Source organism: Macrosteles quadrilineatus, unplaced genomic scaffold (assembly GCF_028750875.1).
Source record: "Macrosteles quadrilineatus isolate MER2022 unplaced genomic scaffold, UCM_ALF_1.0 Scaffold_7__1_contigs__length_78375512, whole genome shotgun sequence".
NCBI classification, from domain to species: Eukaryota; Metazoa; Arthropoda; class Insecta; order Hemiptera; family Cicadellidae; genus Macrosteles; species Macrosteles quadrilineatus.
The window spans coordinates 74,693,035-74,710,558 of record NW_026542600.1 but is presented as its reverse complement, the minus strand read 5'-3'; the positions used below and the strand labels follow the sequence as shown (position 1 = coordinate 74,710,558).

General features: G+C 36.7%; 1 protein-coding gene across 1 annotated transcript in view; it reads right to left on the bottom strand.

Moving 5' to 3' along the window:
- Positions 1-14,102: 14,102 nt before the first annotated feature.
- LOC128998299 (glucose dehydrogenase [FAD, quinone]-like) overlaps positions 14,103-17,524 on the bottom strand; it is an 84,949-nt gene continuing 81,527 nt past the window's right edge. The window contains exon 4 of the mRNA XM_054424375.1: positions 14,103-15,988. Within this exon, the coding sequence (XP_054280350.1) occupies positions 14,546-15,988 (1,443 nt within the window). The 3' untranslated portion in view covers positions 14,103-14,545. The remainder of the gene's footprint in view (positions 15,989-17,524) is intronic.

The window sequence follows — 17,524 nt, the reverse complement described above, 5'->3', positions numbered from 1 at the left end:
TCATCCGTCCATCCCTTTTCTTTGCATTCATTTTGGTTCAACCAGGTTTCATCCAAAAAGTATGTTTTCGATAGATCTACGTCACGCATTTTTCGTAGGAAAACACACCTTAGCAATGCTACTGAGGATTTTTCGAGTAAAATCTTCCGTTTTTGAAACTTTTTGTACCTAAAACCAAGATCTTTTATAACCTTCCGTAAAGAGCCATAACTACCGTTGAACAAAGCTGCTTCTTTCAATGACTGTGATAATTTAAATAGAGTAGGTACATCTTTTCTGTCATAATAGGCCATAATGTGCCGCCTAATTGCTGCCTTGTCAAAATCATCCAAACCTGTGATTCGCTTTTCTTTTGGTGTGCCCTTCTTCGGTGTACGTAGAACTACGTTGACGTTGGATTGAATAGGTTGAAGTGGTAACTGATCTTCCGCAACGGCCACAGCTGCTCCCGTAGGGTCTTCTTTCTCGGCATCACTAAGAGTCCTAATCACTCCGCGAACTTCAGCTTTTATATTCTTGACAGTACTCATAGATATTCCACATGCGTCTGCAGTACGTTGTAAGATTTTTTTTACGTCGATCAAAGGTCCATTGTTGTTTTTCTCTCGCTCAAAATAATCAATAACACTTACTATCATATTTCTGGCTTGTGAATGAATTATTTGGCGTTTTTTGACTGACGCCATGACTACAAACAAACGCACGAGTAAAAAACACAACAACTTTATTATACACTAAAACAAACTAATTCACATACTGTCAGAACACGAACAACTGTATAAAACTTGGCAACCGTTTACTCCGGAGTCCGGTGTAGTACTGAGGAGCTTATTTGTTGGGCTAGAACTGTTAGAAGCTTATGACTCACATTTATTCTAATAATTCTATTAGTCATCAGCGTTAGTCATCAGCGACCTGAAATATATTCCAGTTATGTTTTGTAAAGGAATATTTAAGTAAATCATGGGTTGTTTGGTATCATTTTTATTGTAATTTTCAGGGGAATTAAAATGTGTTAACCGTTTCTATTTAAAATTACAACTTTAAAAAGAGACATTTTGATTACATGTGGTATCTAAAAGAACTAATTAGCGGCCGGTCTAGGGTGGCGAGGGTCGGTCCTAATCCTCTCTGCTCGTGAGGGTGAGTGTGCGTGCGTGTGAAGGGAACTGACCTGGCGTCCAGGGACATTGGCAAAATGCTAAGACTATAGTAACCTGAGTGGCCAAAAGTTTGTTCGCGGCCGGAATTTTACCCCCGCGGATTTGGAAGTCTAATGAAAATAGTCAGAGCGTGATTAATTAGATTAGCGATGAAAACCGGAATTTTACCCCCTGTCCATATAACTAGCGTTTAGGCAACTGAAGATGTACGGGCCGGATTTTTACCCCCGGATTTTTACCCCCGGAATTTTACCCCCTGGCTGATTTTAGAAATTGAATGATTGATTTTCTTATTTCTGTTTTTAATTAATTGGTAACATTTCATTATTTAGTAGCCTATCTTTATTTATTTATTTTGTAATCTCAACTAAGTAAACAGAATTCGCTGTTTTATTTTGATCATATTAACCAACAGTTGGCTTCAAAGATCGAATCCTAATACTTGAAACTCAAAATTAAAATTAAAAACATGTTCGATTAGTTAATGTCACAAATAAATTAAGATAGGCTACTTAATAATAAAATGTTTACTCGTAAATTAAAAGAAGATTATTAATCATTCTCACTAATTTTTATGTCTAGCCAGGTGGTAAAATTCCGGGGGGTAAAATTCCGGGGGGTAAAATTCCGCAGGGTAAAATTCCAGGGGGTAAAATTCCGGGGGTAAAATTCCGGGGGGTAAAATTCCGGGGGGTAAAATTCCGCAGGGTAAAATTCCAGGGGGTAAAATTCCGGGGGGTAAAATTCCGCAGGGTAAAATTCCAGGGGGTAAAATTCCGGGGGTAAAATTCCAGGGGGTAAAATTCCGGGGGTAAAATTCCGGGGGATAAAAATCCGCTACCCCGTGATATGTTAAATTAAATTAATACTACTCCTTATTACACTATGATTATTATAATCCGTCTAGCTTGAGTGGAAGAAATTATATGTACTTGTTGTATGTCTTGTTGGTGTAACCGTTGAGCAAATAAATGCATAGTTAAGCTATGTTACTCATGAAGTTAAATAGCTTGTATATTAAACATTAATGTGAAAATCCAACATAACTTTTGCAAATTATAAACCACTACTTACAATTTTAGACAAAGACCTCACAGGTCAAATGAAAGATCGTATTACCGAACCAACATTAACTAAGATAAATTGGCTACACATCTCACATGTAGGAATAACTTTAATTTCTTGTAAGTTACACGAATTATGAATAAATTAAATCCAGTACAACAATTTGGAATTTTAAAAAATAGAGCAAAAAGCTACAAATATCAAAGGAAAAGAGAAATTCCAGGGCAATTATGGTTTAAAAAGATTAAAATAATATTTCTAATAAAATCACCAAGTTAATTTACTCTGAATGTAAATAATGTGTCATAAGTAAATTAACAACATTGAGTGACACTGTTGTTCTTGAAATTAGTGTCATATTGTTAAGGTTTTCAGGCATAGGTACTTTATTATAAGATAATAAATCCTCTTATTTTGGGCAGTACTATCAACACAGTAAAACTACAAAATGAATGTTATTAAGTAGTGTATTATATTATATCCAACACAGTTTAGAGAAGTATGCCTGGTAAGATAAAAAAGATTACAGTACCTAAAAGATATCCTTAATGATTTTATCAAAATTTGATATCAGGAATCTAAAATCCAAAAACTTTCTATTAATCTTGAAAAATCTTGAAGGCCTTGTTTTACAACCTAGAAAAACCTACCAAACTAATCTAACAATCTAGGAGGGGCATTTACCTAGTTTCAACCAAAGACAAAAAAGTTTCACGAAACTGTATTGTGAGCAAAAATGTGAAACTGAGTTTGACCAGTCCAAGTCTGGACAAAACATAAATCCTTGGGAAATAAAACTTGAGGCACAAGACATTTTACTTAAGCTTAGCTAAAACAAAATTTCTCATGTATGATAATGATAAGCTATTTAACGTAATACGTCATATTGTGATAGTAAAAAAGCATATAATCAGTACTAATTCGGATATCAATTATGTTGAACAAGAGTCAATTGTTGAACACCAAGTTCACACGTGCCCTCAAAAAGCACATTTTGTATCAACACTAAAAATACAAACCTCATTTTATAGATAAGCTACAAGGGAAGGTGTAATTATTGAATTATTGAATAGATAAGTGTAACATTCCAGAATATTAACCTAGAAATAGATACAGGAATACTCACGAGATGGGGCAATGGAACAGACCACCGGCTAACACGATGTTGGTTTGAGTTCGACGTTTGACGACGATCTAACCTAACTAAATGACAGAGCTGAGCTACAGAGGTTGATAGTAACAAAACGGTGGACTCAGTGATAAGAGGGTTCGGGGTTGGCAATGTCAGTGTTCTTCTCTCCTACCTTGTGTGCAGGCTCTGGCGACGTTGAACACGTCCTAACCTCACAACGCATTGAACGAACCAATAAAACACCACGCAATCGCTACCCAAAGCTTTCGTCTTGGTCCTTGTTACAGAGATGATTTGTTTAATGAAACTAATTGCTTTTAATACTAAAACAGACTTGGTACCTTCAACTGGAACTTTTAATTAACTGGTGTGTTTGTTTCATTCCATGTACACATACGTCTCACTCTTTTTAGGTAAATTGTACAGTGTGCAATTTTAAGACACTAGGCCAATACGACTAATATACTGATTAAACTGGCAAAATGAGTTGTATTTCCCTACTGATTAGTCCAGGAACGTACAAGAACCTCTCAATCACAACTCATGCAAAAATAATACATAGGTCTTGTAATTTATTGTAGTCACTAAAAATAAACTTTTGACGTTGAAATATACTAAGAGATTATACATTCCTGATTACTAGACATAATTAACACACCAATACAAGCATACAATACAACATTTTACAGTATGACGAGAAGTGTGTTTGCACTAGCCTACGTATCCAAAATCAAAGTTACTGTACAACGTGTTCATTGTAAAAATAAGTCCAATTTAAAAATGTAGAAAATCTAGACTAAAGGAGAGCAGTTAACAATTTAACACACCTATTTATCTTTTACTACTTTGTTTTATAGATGTGATTAATTTATCAACTGATTCCTAATAATTATAAATAACCTATGTTTTATACTTCAACTAGTTAAGGACGCAATAATGGTTCATAAAATGTGAATGAAGACATGTGATAGTATATTAGGTACTATAATCACACAAATCAATAAGAATATTACAGTGTATTAAATTACATACCTTAAAAGCGACCACGAGTCCTGTCGTTGCCGTCTAGTACAACCGACCTACCCCGCGCACCACTCCTATCCAACTGTACTACACAACACAACACAGTAGTCAGTAGATCCTAGCTCAAGCACTCAAGCAGTGTTTCCACCCTACTAAAATAAAAAATCCCGCTCGCCGAGTCAAAAAATCCCTTTTTATCATGTTTGAATATCGTTATCTCTTTTTTATTCCAAGTGATCTTCGTTGACGTATCAAATAACAGTTTCACTTGATATACTATGCTAAAATAATTTTACTAACCAAGATTTTGAAATCGTGTGAAAATTTAAAATGGTGGAAGGTGGAACCGTAAAAAAAAAAAATAAAATTAGGCATCAATCCTGTGCATTGAATAAGTACAGTATCCCGTTTTCGGGAATTCTCCCGCTATGGAAACACTGCGAGTGCGTTGTGCGTTGATTAGTTCTTGACTGTCGCGACATAGATGCAAAGAAACGCCGAAAACTGGCGCGACTGTCTGGCGCCAATAAAGACCGTTAGAAAAAACTGTATACAGGACGAATAAAATATTGATATCTTTGACGACTCATAGAAGTCCAACTTAACATACCCTCGTAATACATAAACATATTTATGTACCAAATATTAAGTGATTATAAGTAATTTTCTCTGTATGTGTTTAAACAATAGGTGCATATGCTAAAGCTTTTATTAATTTAAAATATGAGGGGTCAAAAGATGTGTAAAATTTAGGTTACCTCTCTGTATAATCAGTCATGTGACATGTCACTGTCTTTCCTTCAAAAAACAGTGGTGCGATCGAAATTCAAAAGGGTTGTACCATTTTCAAGATGTCTATGGTGTACCAGTCGAGTCGTTATTATGAGAAGATATATAGACTACTATGTGTTAATAACACCACCTTTTCTTTTTCTCCCCAAAAACAAGTCCTGCAAACTATGAAAAGGATTTCATAGTTTTCAAGATATTTGTAGATAAAACCAGCTGATCGTATCTGTATACGATAGAATATGCAATATTCCCAAAGTGTTAATTTGCTAATATTTAAGTCCACACATATAAATGATAACATTCACACGAACTAGTTTGGCCAGTTTCAAAATTGCTTGATCTGTATGAACTGCTAAGAACTCAAAATCAAAAACAATTGTACCGTTTTCAAAACACAGTAGCTGTAGCCTACGTCTAAGTTTTAGGAGTCGTCTTCAACAGTTTTAATGAATGTAAAAGTTGATTTTACGTTTCTATGATAAGCTAGTCATGCGACATGTCAAATAACACTTTCTTCTCTCAATGAAAACATTTGTGGAATCGAAATTCAAAATGGTTGTACCGTTTCCAAGATATTTGTAGGTCTGAGATGTAGAAGTTGACTTTTCGTTTCTATGATAAGCTAAGCTAGTCATGCGACATGTCAAATAACACTTTCTTCCCTTAATGAAAACATTTGTGCAATCGAAATTCAAAATGGTTGAACCGTTTACGAGATATTTGTAGGTCTGAGATGTAGAAGTTGACTTTACGTTTCTATGATAAGCTAGTCATGCGACATGTCAAATAACACTTTCTTCTCTCAATGAAAACATTTGTGCAATCGAAATTCAAAATGGTTGAACCGTTTACGAGATATTTGTAGGTCTGAGATGTAGAAGTTGACTTTACGTTTCTATGATAAGCTATTCATGCGACATGTCAAATAACACTTTCTTCTCTCAATGAAAACATTTGTGCAATCGAAATTCAAAATGGTTGTACCGTTTCCGAGATATTTGTAGGTCTGAGATGTAGAAGTTGACTTTACGTTTCTATGATAAGCTAACCATGCGACGTGTCAAATAACACTTTCTTCCTTTAATGATAACATTTGTGCAATCGAAATTTAAAATGGTTGTACCGTTTCCGAGATATTTGTAGGTCTGAGATGTAGAAGTTGACTTTACGTTTCTATGATAAGCTAACCATGCGACGTGTCAAATAACACTTTCTTCCCTTAATGATAACATTTGTGCAATCGAAATTTAAAATGGTTGTACCGTTTCCGAGATATTTGTAGGTCTGAGATGTAGAAGTTGACTTTACGTTTCTATGATAAGCTAGTCATGCGACATGTCAAATAACACTTTCTTCTCTCAATGAAAACATTTGTGCGATCGAAATTCAAAATGGTTGTACCGTTTCCAAGATATTTGTAGGTCTGAGATGTAGAAGTTGACTTTACGTTTCTATGATAAGCTAGTAATGCAACATGTCATACACTGCCTTTTTGTTAGAACATATAGGTCTATTCATTCATTTTAGACCTAAGATATCTTGAAAACGGTGCTTTAATTTTGAATTTAATTTCAGCGTTTGCAGGAGGTAAACGGAGGTAAAGGGAGTGATGGGTTTCATGGCCAGCTTCTCGTAAATTAAATATACTTAAATCGACTCTTACAGATATCTTACGCCTACAGATATCTTGGAAACGGTACAACCCTTTTGCATTTAGATATCACTACCCTTTTTAGGCAGGGGAAGCAGTGTTATTTGACTAGTCACATCACTAACGTATCATAACACGTGGGATTTGATTCCTACACCTTACGCCAACAAAAAACTTGAAAAGGGTTTTACGCTTTTGAATTTAAATCGTAACACTGTTTTTATTGAGGGAAGATAGCGTTATTTGACACGTCGCATGAATAGCTTATCGTAGAAACGAAAAGTCAACTTCTACATCTCAGACCTACAAATATCTCGGAAACGGTACAACCATTTTGAATTTCGATTGCACAAATGATTTCATTGAGAGAAGAAAGTGTTATTTGACATGTCGCATGGTTGGCTTATCATAGAAACGTAAAGCCCACTTCTACATCTCAGACCTACAAATATCTCGGAAACGGTACAACCATTTTGAATTTCGATTCCACAAATGTTTTCATTGAGAGAAGATAGTGTTATTTAACATGTCGCATGACTAGCTTATCGTAGAAACGGTGCCTCAAGTCCCGGGTTCCCGCCAAATAACCAATTGATTTCATCTAAGTGATAATGCCGCAACCCCTAGGTCCAGCCTAAACATAGACTTGGGAACAGTCTATGGCCTGAAGAAAGACGGCAAGCAATTCTGAGCTCGTGCCTAGCGTCCTAGGACAATAAAGTTCCCCATTACAACTTTCAATTCGAATGACACGTTATACCGTGACATGTCAATCGCATGACTTCATTAAAACGTTCAAGTTTACTCCTACATATTGCTGAGATATCTTGATAACTGTAAACCTTTTAATTTCCCATTGTTTTCATTGGTAAAATATAGTTTTATCTTACAATGTAATGTGACTAGCTTCACATGAAAACAATCAAGTCAACCGCGATGTCTTATACCTACAGATATGTTAATTAAGTACATTTTTTAAATGTTGATTGTATCTCGCAATGTTTTATGGGAAAATGCAGCGTAAATAGACGACGACGTGTCGTCCTATCTTACTATATCTTCGCATAAATAATTCTGAGTATGACTCCTACGTCTTGATCCTTAGGTAACTCCCAAATTTTAAACTAACTACAAAAATTTAAGTATATACACATAAAATGAATCATATAGTTAAACATAATTGTAAAAGTGTAGAAAAATATAGGGGGGAAGGGACTTGATACCTACCAAACTACCCGTTGTCCTCTTTCATCTAAATAGGTTCAATAGATCGTTGATCATACAGTACTCCATGATGGGTCTGTCTGAATAAGCTGCTGAGTTTCTTTATAGTTGATAAAATAGAAGAATTACCTTCCAAACCACAGTTACAGTTGCTGTTATGGCAGCTAGTTTCGTTCCTTAGAACATCGTCAGGTCATTGTATGCAACCACATCATCAATGTATTAAAATATTGTGGTATGTCAAAAGATTCTTTAAAACACTAGAGTTTTATTTTGTCAGTGACAGTGATAAGACAGTGCTTGCCAGCCTTTACAGTTTTAACCAGTTTTATCACTTTTTATCCAATTTTAATAATTTGATCAACATGACTAGTTTTTACTATTGTGATTCTGACAGTGTTTTAAAGAATCTTTTGACATACCACAATATTTTAATACATTGATGATGTGGTTGCATACAATGACCTGACGAAGTTTTAAGGAACTAAACTAGTTGTCATAACAGCAACTGTGGTTGGATAAGGTAATTCTTCTATTTTATCAATTATATATTCCAACCAAGGGTAACAATGAATAACATTTCTTTATAGTTTATATGTAGTTATCATGGACAGCAATCCTCAAATTAAAGGACTCTAGATTTTTTTTTAAATTATTTTATGGGCTGTCAGCAACAACCATCCTACCCAGTATCACCATCCCCCCACCAACACATCTGATCAAGCTATGTTAGCCCTGATTAGCTGAAAGATTAAAATTGGATTATGTTGAATCCAGAATGTAATGATATAATCACGACAATATAAACAAATGATTTTAAATATATCTTAGTACCCAACATGCCTGTGATTAAATGGTTAATCTCATCAACTTATCAAAGTTTTAAAATCTCTTTACAAACTTTCTCTGTTCTTTTACACTCTTACAGTAATAGCAAACTATAAAGTTGCCAATTACAACAAAATTGTGGGATAAAAGTTGAAAATATGTTTACGCCTTGAGCTGCCAAATAATGTAAACCAATGAAAAACACTTATGACGACCAGATGCCGGACTGGTATTCCGAGGAAATCTTTAAATGATGACCTGATGACCATAAACGCCCAAACGTTCGAAAATCTAACAACTATAATTATGTATTGACAAAAACCATAATTTGAAACACTTTGAACTATCCATTGTAATAAAGAATATGTTTTTTCCTACAGTTACCTGACAAAGTGGACTTCCTTGCACCATCGATGCCGTGCACTGATTAAGCACGCAAAGTAGCTAATTGCTGCATTTACTTACTTTTGCCGCACTCCAGTATTCCAACCAAACAACACAAAACAGTGTGTGTAAACGTGAACGCTTAGTTGGAATAACCTAAAAACGTGTTGTATAGTGTTTGAAAGACTAATTATTTATATGTTTTACAGTAACTGTTGGAAAAATATAATGTGTAACTATTTATTATTTGAAAGCAATATTACATGCTTGATAAATTGTAAATATGTTTAGAATTGTTTGTTGTGATGAGTTTCAAATACTTGTATGGTAATAGGTTATACTGTATACGGATACAGTATAAAAACGCCTAACAGAATCTTTTCCGCATTCTGAGTATTTCCAGAGTTAAACTGTGGGTTACAATTAAATTGTGCTATTAGAGCATACTATTAAGTTGCAGTAGTTACTTTATTACAACTAAATGGTGGATTTATTATTTTCAATACAGTACTTACAGAATAATCGTCTTCAAATCTTCTGGATTCGATTTGATTACAATAACACTACAATTAATTATTCGTATAAAATAATAAACAACCGGTGAACTCATTAGCACTGGCAGAAATGAAATGCACCTGGTCTCCCCACCGTTAATATCGTTATCTCTTGGCTTATCTTGTATATCATTCTTGCAAGGAGTTTGGTTTTGGTTTTATGTTATCAATTGATAACATTTCAGGTAAACATGCTACAACTCAGTCGATAACAATGCAAAATGTAACTGAAATTGACAAAGCAATCGATATCTACAGACGGTGACACACTATCGATCTTTTCCCCGAACAAGACCCCGAACCGAGCAGGGAGAAAGGAGAAGGGAGGTCGAAGGGAGGATGTTCGATAGTGTGTCACGGGTCCGTACACCGATCAAGACGCCGAACAAGACATCAGGCCGAGCAGGGAGACGAGCGCTCTGGAGGCGGTTTTTTGGCGAAAGATCAAAGAAAAGATCGGTCCGATGTACGATAGTGTGTCACGGTACATTTTTGCCCCGTACATCGTCGCGAGCGCCGCACCGAGCGGCCGCCTGCGCTAGCATTGATAGTTCCGCGCTCTCACTCGCACACACTCTCTATCCCTCTCCAAACTTCCTTTTGCCGCGCTCGGTAGAATTCGTCTAGTCTTGGTCATGTTCGGGGAAATGTTCGGAGTAAAATTTTGCTGATATTTATTTCCCTTCTCCCTTCTCCCTGCTCGGTTCGGGGTCTTGTTCGGGGAAAAGATCGATAGTGTGTCACCGCCTTACCGCGTGTTTCAAAATGAATGACCCGGCTTTATAACTTTTATACTACAGTATTAAACTTACCGCTATAAAATACACATCAAACGAAAAAGCAACTCAAAGAGTTTATGCCCAGGGCCGGATTTCCCAATAGGCCCGGTAGGCCCGGGCCTATGGGCGCAAGGTCCCAGAGGGCGCACGGCCGAGAGGAAATTTTTTTATACCTAGGCTATCTAAAAATAAAAATAAATAGCCAAAGTTTTTGATAAAAAAAAAACTCCAAAGCATTGTGATTCTGAAGTTAATAAGAAGAAATAATATGTTAGGAAATTTAAACTATTTTTTTTCAGAATTACGCATCATTTTTGTTACAAAATTGGTAACGAGCATTGGTTAACGGGAGTAGGCTGTAGGGATGTTGACGTTGACGAGCGCCCAAGGGGTACGCATCGTATTGCCACTATGCTGGCTCGGACTCGGCACTACTGATCAGAGTGATTAGGGGCGCATGAGTGCTAGACATTGTTACCACCCTCACCGCACAAAACAAAAGTTATTAACTAATATTTTGATTAGTTTACACCAATCTGCAGGATCAAGTTAAAATATATAATACGTTGTGTTGAATATTAATACAACGATAAATTTACCTTTAAATTTAACGAAAAAATATTTATTTCAGTTTGCGTTAGATTGTAGAAAAATTCTATACCCTCCAAAGCACCATTAATGCTGTCATTTTCTCCTCAGGCCTAAAGATCGGTATGGTTGGCCGGAATATTGCTCTGTTTTGCTTTGGAAATATATATCCTAGATGCAGTACGACCATAGATTAAATATAACTCCAAGTCGACTTCTTATGACATTGTTAATTCAAACTTTTTTCATGTCTTGTTCATGTTGGGGACACTAGACGTTAGTTTTGACGTTATTTTGTTTATATTATTTTAGGGTTAGTTCTATAATGTGTGTTTTAATTTCTTATAATATAAACAGTAGACGAAATATTTTTGATGATTAGATCGTTTTATTTTGGAAAACTAGGTTTAAACATTGATAAAACCTATAAAACATGCTTCTTAAATAACAAGAATTGTTTTCAGCTAATCAAAAATGATGACAAATCTACTTAAGGAGTATGTTTAATCTATGGTATCACGTACTGTATGGAGTTCATGTTTTTGGACCTGGAATTGGAATCAATGGCCATGTTTTTTTTGCAGGAATGCTCGGTGGGTTGAGTTGTTTTGTTTCAGTCCCATGGCCACAAACGTGAGCATTTTATTAAAAGCATAAAATTGCTAAAAGTGTGCTAAAATTTAAGACGGCATATTGTTAAGGCTAAACAAGTCAATAAAAAAAACTTGCAATGATTCCAACGTAGAGTGGTATTCAAGCAATTGACTTAGGCCTATGGACATGATATAGTTTTTAAAGAAGGAAAGTAACTGTGACCAGACTAAAGGGGCGGAAAATTATTTGGGCCTAGGGGCGCAAAAATGCTAAATCCGGCCCTGTTTATGCCTTCCAAAGACACATTATTTAACAAAATCGATCCAGCCGAACTGTAGATTTAATTGTACAAAGTTAAAAAGTAATATACAATTTCTAGTGGTAAAAAACGTTTACCACTAGAAATTTGGAGGTTGCTTGACGTTTTTGCAAATAACTTTTAAATGGTGAGGAAATCGACCAATCGTTGGTCTGGGCTGGTCTGGGCTGGGCGGCCGCGCTAGCGCTAGGTAGGGTGGTGTAGAGGGGAGTGTTTATTGCGCATTTCCAAAAACATCTGGCCCACACGGCAAGCCGTCAGTGCAGCGGCTGAGGGTTGTGGGCTGTGGGGGTGAGTGAGCCGTAGTTCTGAGGACGGCTAGTACACAAGGGTCCGCGACTGTATGATGTCGAGATTTGGAGTTACCCTGGCCAATTCAATCAGTAGATTTATCTTGTCTGTGATTTCGTCATATTGCTCTTCTCGTTACTCGTTTTAAGTTAAAGGGGTTTCAAAGTCGCCCCAGAGATTTTTTTTTCAAAATAGATCCAAGAATTCAAGCGAGTTCAAGTGAATGTTGAGTATTTCTAGGACGTCAATTGAAGGATATTGTTTTCAAGAAATAGAAAAATGGCTCTAGCTGAAACTGCTTTGATGTGCTATATAAGCTTCGTTTTGACGTGCTATTTATATCCATAAGGCTAAAAGTATTAAATTTATAACACTGTATTTACCAATTGGGGTTTTCCCATAGTATCACCCTGTCAGACAGCAGATATTGGCTGATTTCATTATACTTACTATTCTATAGTGTAGCATATTCTCTATCCTAATGCATATTGTGTAATACATTTATTCGTAATTGATTTCAACACTCAACACTAACCAACGTTGTTTGCAAATCGAAGTGATTCAAAAATATTAACACTTTTGCGGTGGACTGGTCATTGGGGGGGAATTCAGTGACGATTTTATGACTCATTACATAATATATAAATTATCATTACAGTTCAGAGTTTGCAAACAAAACGTACAAAAAACCTACGGGCAGAGTTCGACACCAATCATAGAATGTACAGATTGAAGAGTCTTTTTCTCCTTCCCCCCCGGCCAACTGCCCAATATTCGATTTTGTCGGAGTTTGTATGTGACTATTAGCTATGTTTTCAACAATACTTGTAACTGCTATGAGCTAGTAAGAAAACATGAGCATAGGAGATAGAATTGAACAGAATCATGATTTTTATACTTCAGTATATATTTACAGGTTTTGATTGGAACACGAATCGTTTGACATAAATTGTTCGTTAGATGTTATGACGTTTATCTAAAACTAGTTTCTGTAGATCTAACAACATCTTTACATGAATAAAAAGTTACAAGCATAATAGTAATGAACAAAATATAAACATGATAATAGTTAAGAACAAACTAAGAACATTATTAAAGTAAAACATACTAAACGAACTAATCTCTAATTTATCAGGAAACTGACAATACATTAACTTGAACTAAATACTAGAATACTAAAAATATTTGTATCTGTGTTCATGACACATAGGTTTAAAATTCAAAACACAACAAATCGGTTATACACTCGTCATAATAACACAACTGTAATATACATACATCTAGCGATGCATGTTTAATTTTTGCACTAACAAAGAAGTGTTTTAAAGGCATTCTATGCGATTTCAAAAAATAAACTGTCATCAATTGGCAATGTTGGTGGTTGATTTTTTGTAAAGCAAAAGATGTATAGCTACAAGTATTTACAATTAGTTTGTATCCGTTTGAAGATTTTTTGGTATTAATAAATACCAAAAATATTAAATAACTTAAACAAAAAGCTCAATCAAAATACTCAATTACTTTTATATTTACCAATTAGTTTATGATTTCATATGATCAGCAATACAAAACACTCAAGTAAATATATATATACAACACACTTTTATTGTATATATATACAATAAAAGGACTACAACACTATATTATGAAAACTGTTGTCGATTCAAATAGAATATTGTTATACAATTATTTAAATCTAACGAGGAGGATTGGTATCTGATATAATCCTGAATAAATTGCTGAAATATCAATTACATAAAGTTAAACAAAAAGACTGAAAAGTCAGAATAACAAATTATATTTGATATTAATAATAAATAAATAAACTTAAATATATTAAAGCCATCTGACCAGAGGTCTAATAACGTATTGTTGAGTTCTCTGGTTTAATCACTGTAACCAGATTTTACAAACTGTTTAAAAACCTTCAGTTATAGTTTCAATATTTTAGATTGAAAAAATAATATATACAAAAACCAAAACACCCAAAATGTTTTAAAGCTCTTAGCACATACCCATACGACATTTATATAAAACAACGTTTTAAATGACACACCACAATTCTTAACTGAATAGTGAATCAGTTTGTTCACTTAGGCTTTGTTCCAAATATATATGTACATTTGATACACGGTATGTTACAATGTATTAAGCACCGTCACCACTTGGTCCACAGCTGTTTGCCGATCCACCTGCTCTTGATGAGGTCCGACCCCTTCTCCGCGATCATGATGGTCGGGGCGTTGGTGTTCCCTGAGGTGACCGAAGGCATCACGGAAGCGTCTATCACCCTCAGGCGATCCACGCCGTGCACCCTGAGCTCCGGGTCGACCACAGCCCCGGGGTCTCCCGGAGGACCCATGCGACAGCTTCCCGCCTGATGGTTCTCCGGGCCCGTGTTTCTTCTGATGGCGCATTCCCAGTAGGCGTCACAGCCGAACGAGATGTTTTCACACCCCATTGCCGGAGTTCTATCTAGCCGGAACCCGTACTTCTGCAGGGCCCTGGTCTCGGACAGCCGTATACCGAACTTGATTCCTTCGATGAGAGTAGCGACGTCAGCGGGGTTTGTGAGATATTTGCCGAAGATCATCGGAGGCGACAGCGGGTTGTTGTCTCTGAGGCGGAGATATCCGCGGCTCTTGGGATGGAGGACAGCGGGGATGATGTTGACCTCTCGTTGTGGAGGGGGTCCCGTGGCGTTGGCGTCTCCCGTCCTCTCGCCGACCTGACCAGTGCGAGCGCAGTTGGCGAGAAAACCGCCAAAGAAGAACTGTAGATCTGGGTGATCTTCGGATGGATCCGCATACTTGGAGTTGACGAAACCGGTCACCTCAGACAGCCCCGTGCCGGACATCAGCCCGTCCCTGAACAGAAGGTACTCCATGGCAGTGGCCCAGTTGAGGGGAGTCGTCGAGGTGTCGTTGATAAAGAATCTGAGGAAGAAAGCGACGTGGTTGTGCAGGTTTCTACCCACTCCGGGGAGATGGTGGATCACTGGGACACCCACCTGAGTAAGATCGTCCTGTGGTCCGATACCTGACAAGAGAAGAATCTGTGGTGAATTGACAGCACCTCCACTCACCACGACTTCATTCTTAGCGAGAATCTTCTCTCTCCTTCCATCGCCTCTAACGACCTCCACTCCGTACGCCATCTTCTTGATGGGATCAACCAAGACCTTGGCGACAGTGGTGTTCAAGAGGATGTGCAGGTTAGGTCTGTCCTTGACTGGTCTCAAGAACGCTCGTGACGTGCTGTATCTGGACCCGTTCTTGCTAGTAGTCTGTGCAATTGCGAACCCCGTGTGTTGGGCACCGTTCACATCGCGGACGGGGTATCCCACCTCGATGGCCGCCTGGAGGATAGCGTGCGACAGTGGCGGATGGTAGGGGAACTGAGTGACGGGGAGATATCCTCCGACACCGTGGAAGCCAGGGTCCATGATATCAGCCTGTAGGTTGTCTTCAGATTTCAGGAAGTACGGCAGAACGTCTTGGTAGCTCCAGCCAGAATTGCCGAGCTTAGCCCAGTCGTCGTAGTCCTTCCTGGACCCCCTCATGTACATCATGCCGTTCAGGACACTCGTCCCGCCTATCACCTGCAACCAAACAGTCATATCACACACCTTAAAATCTTCGTGTCGATATTAGATTTTCGTGTTCGATTCCAAAGTATCTTCTGCACCGGTCAGGCCATAATAGACTATATACAGTATAAAAGATTAATCGTTCTTCGTATTAGCCGATTAGCCCTTCACGTTTAGGGATTCAGGTCTCGATTCTAGAAAATTGTTTGTTTTAGAGTTAAAAATATCGAATTTTGTGTTTTGTAGAGATTCCTACATAATTAGTTTTGAGGGTTTATTTCGTGAACAGAACTCCTCTTAGAGTTTTTAGCAGCTTTGAAGTTTTTTGTGTCAATTTAAAGAGCACACTCTGAAGCTGTGCAAGTTCCAAAATGAGCATAATAGCCCTCAAAGCTGCCATGTTAATCTTTGTAGAATAATTACATTGGAATTGGCTGATTTAATTTGTTTATTTCAATTTAAAGTATTTTTACTTTCACATGTGCTTTTAAATTAGGTATTTTTTTTATTAATTTATTAGCACACTGGCATTAGGGTATTCAATAATATGATTAAATCAAGCTTACAAGCTTCAGAAAGGGGGGTTTAAGAGATTTACTGACATTCGTGTTATTTTATTTTGAAGTGTGTCAGAGTGTATTAAATTAGTGGACGAGTTTTCAGCATCTGGTATAATAGTGATGAGGCATACTTTTCAAAATTACTCATTAATAGGCCTATGTCGAATATTTACAGGCGGTTCAAATATAAAACCGAAGAGTTTGGGAGATCAATGTTTGGTGGGATTCCTTTATTGGTGTTTGGTGATTTTAAACAATCAAGAGTATTATACATCGATGATCATTGTACTCTACCACATTCTTGATGATCGGCATATGATTCCAATTGCAAAACTATCGGTTACATCTAATCTTGGTAATATAACCATTTTATTTGCCGGCACTTAAGTAGATTACATTATCGTCAACTTTCCTTTAGCGTTCCCTCCTAAAGTTCATTCTGCTGAGTGTGATAATTATTTTTGAAATATCTCGGTTAACATCGATTAGGCGTACTGAAAATGCATGACGTGATATGGTCACAGCGGATTCCCCAGTTAGGGGAGGTCAGTTTGGTAACATTCAGGGAAATCGGGAATGAGAAAATCTCTATTCTTCTTACCAACCGCAACAGTGATTTTGAGGCACGACATTGCTCATTACTTAGTTCAATGCTTTAGATCTTGCTACTTCATAGGTTTCCGTAACTTTCCATTTATATTAAGTGGGTATTAATAACTTTGGTTAAGTTGTCACCAGTTTATTTGATTCAAATCGTCGTAGTTGATGCGAACCATCGACGGATTATGCTGGTATAAATTACCCATTTCTGTTGAATACACGAACTTATTTACCAAATCAAATTAATTGAATGACTTATTGAGAGCTAAACACAATATAAAACTGCAACTATTACGACCCATCAACTTGGCTAGTGACAAAAATAAGGCAGAAATTTAAGATACTAGCGGACTATGTGACTGGCTCACACAACTATGTTATTTTTTTA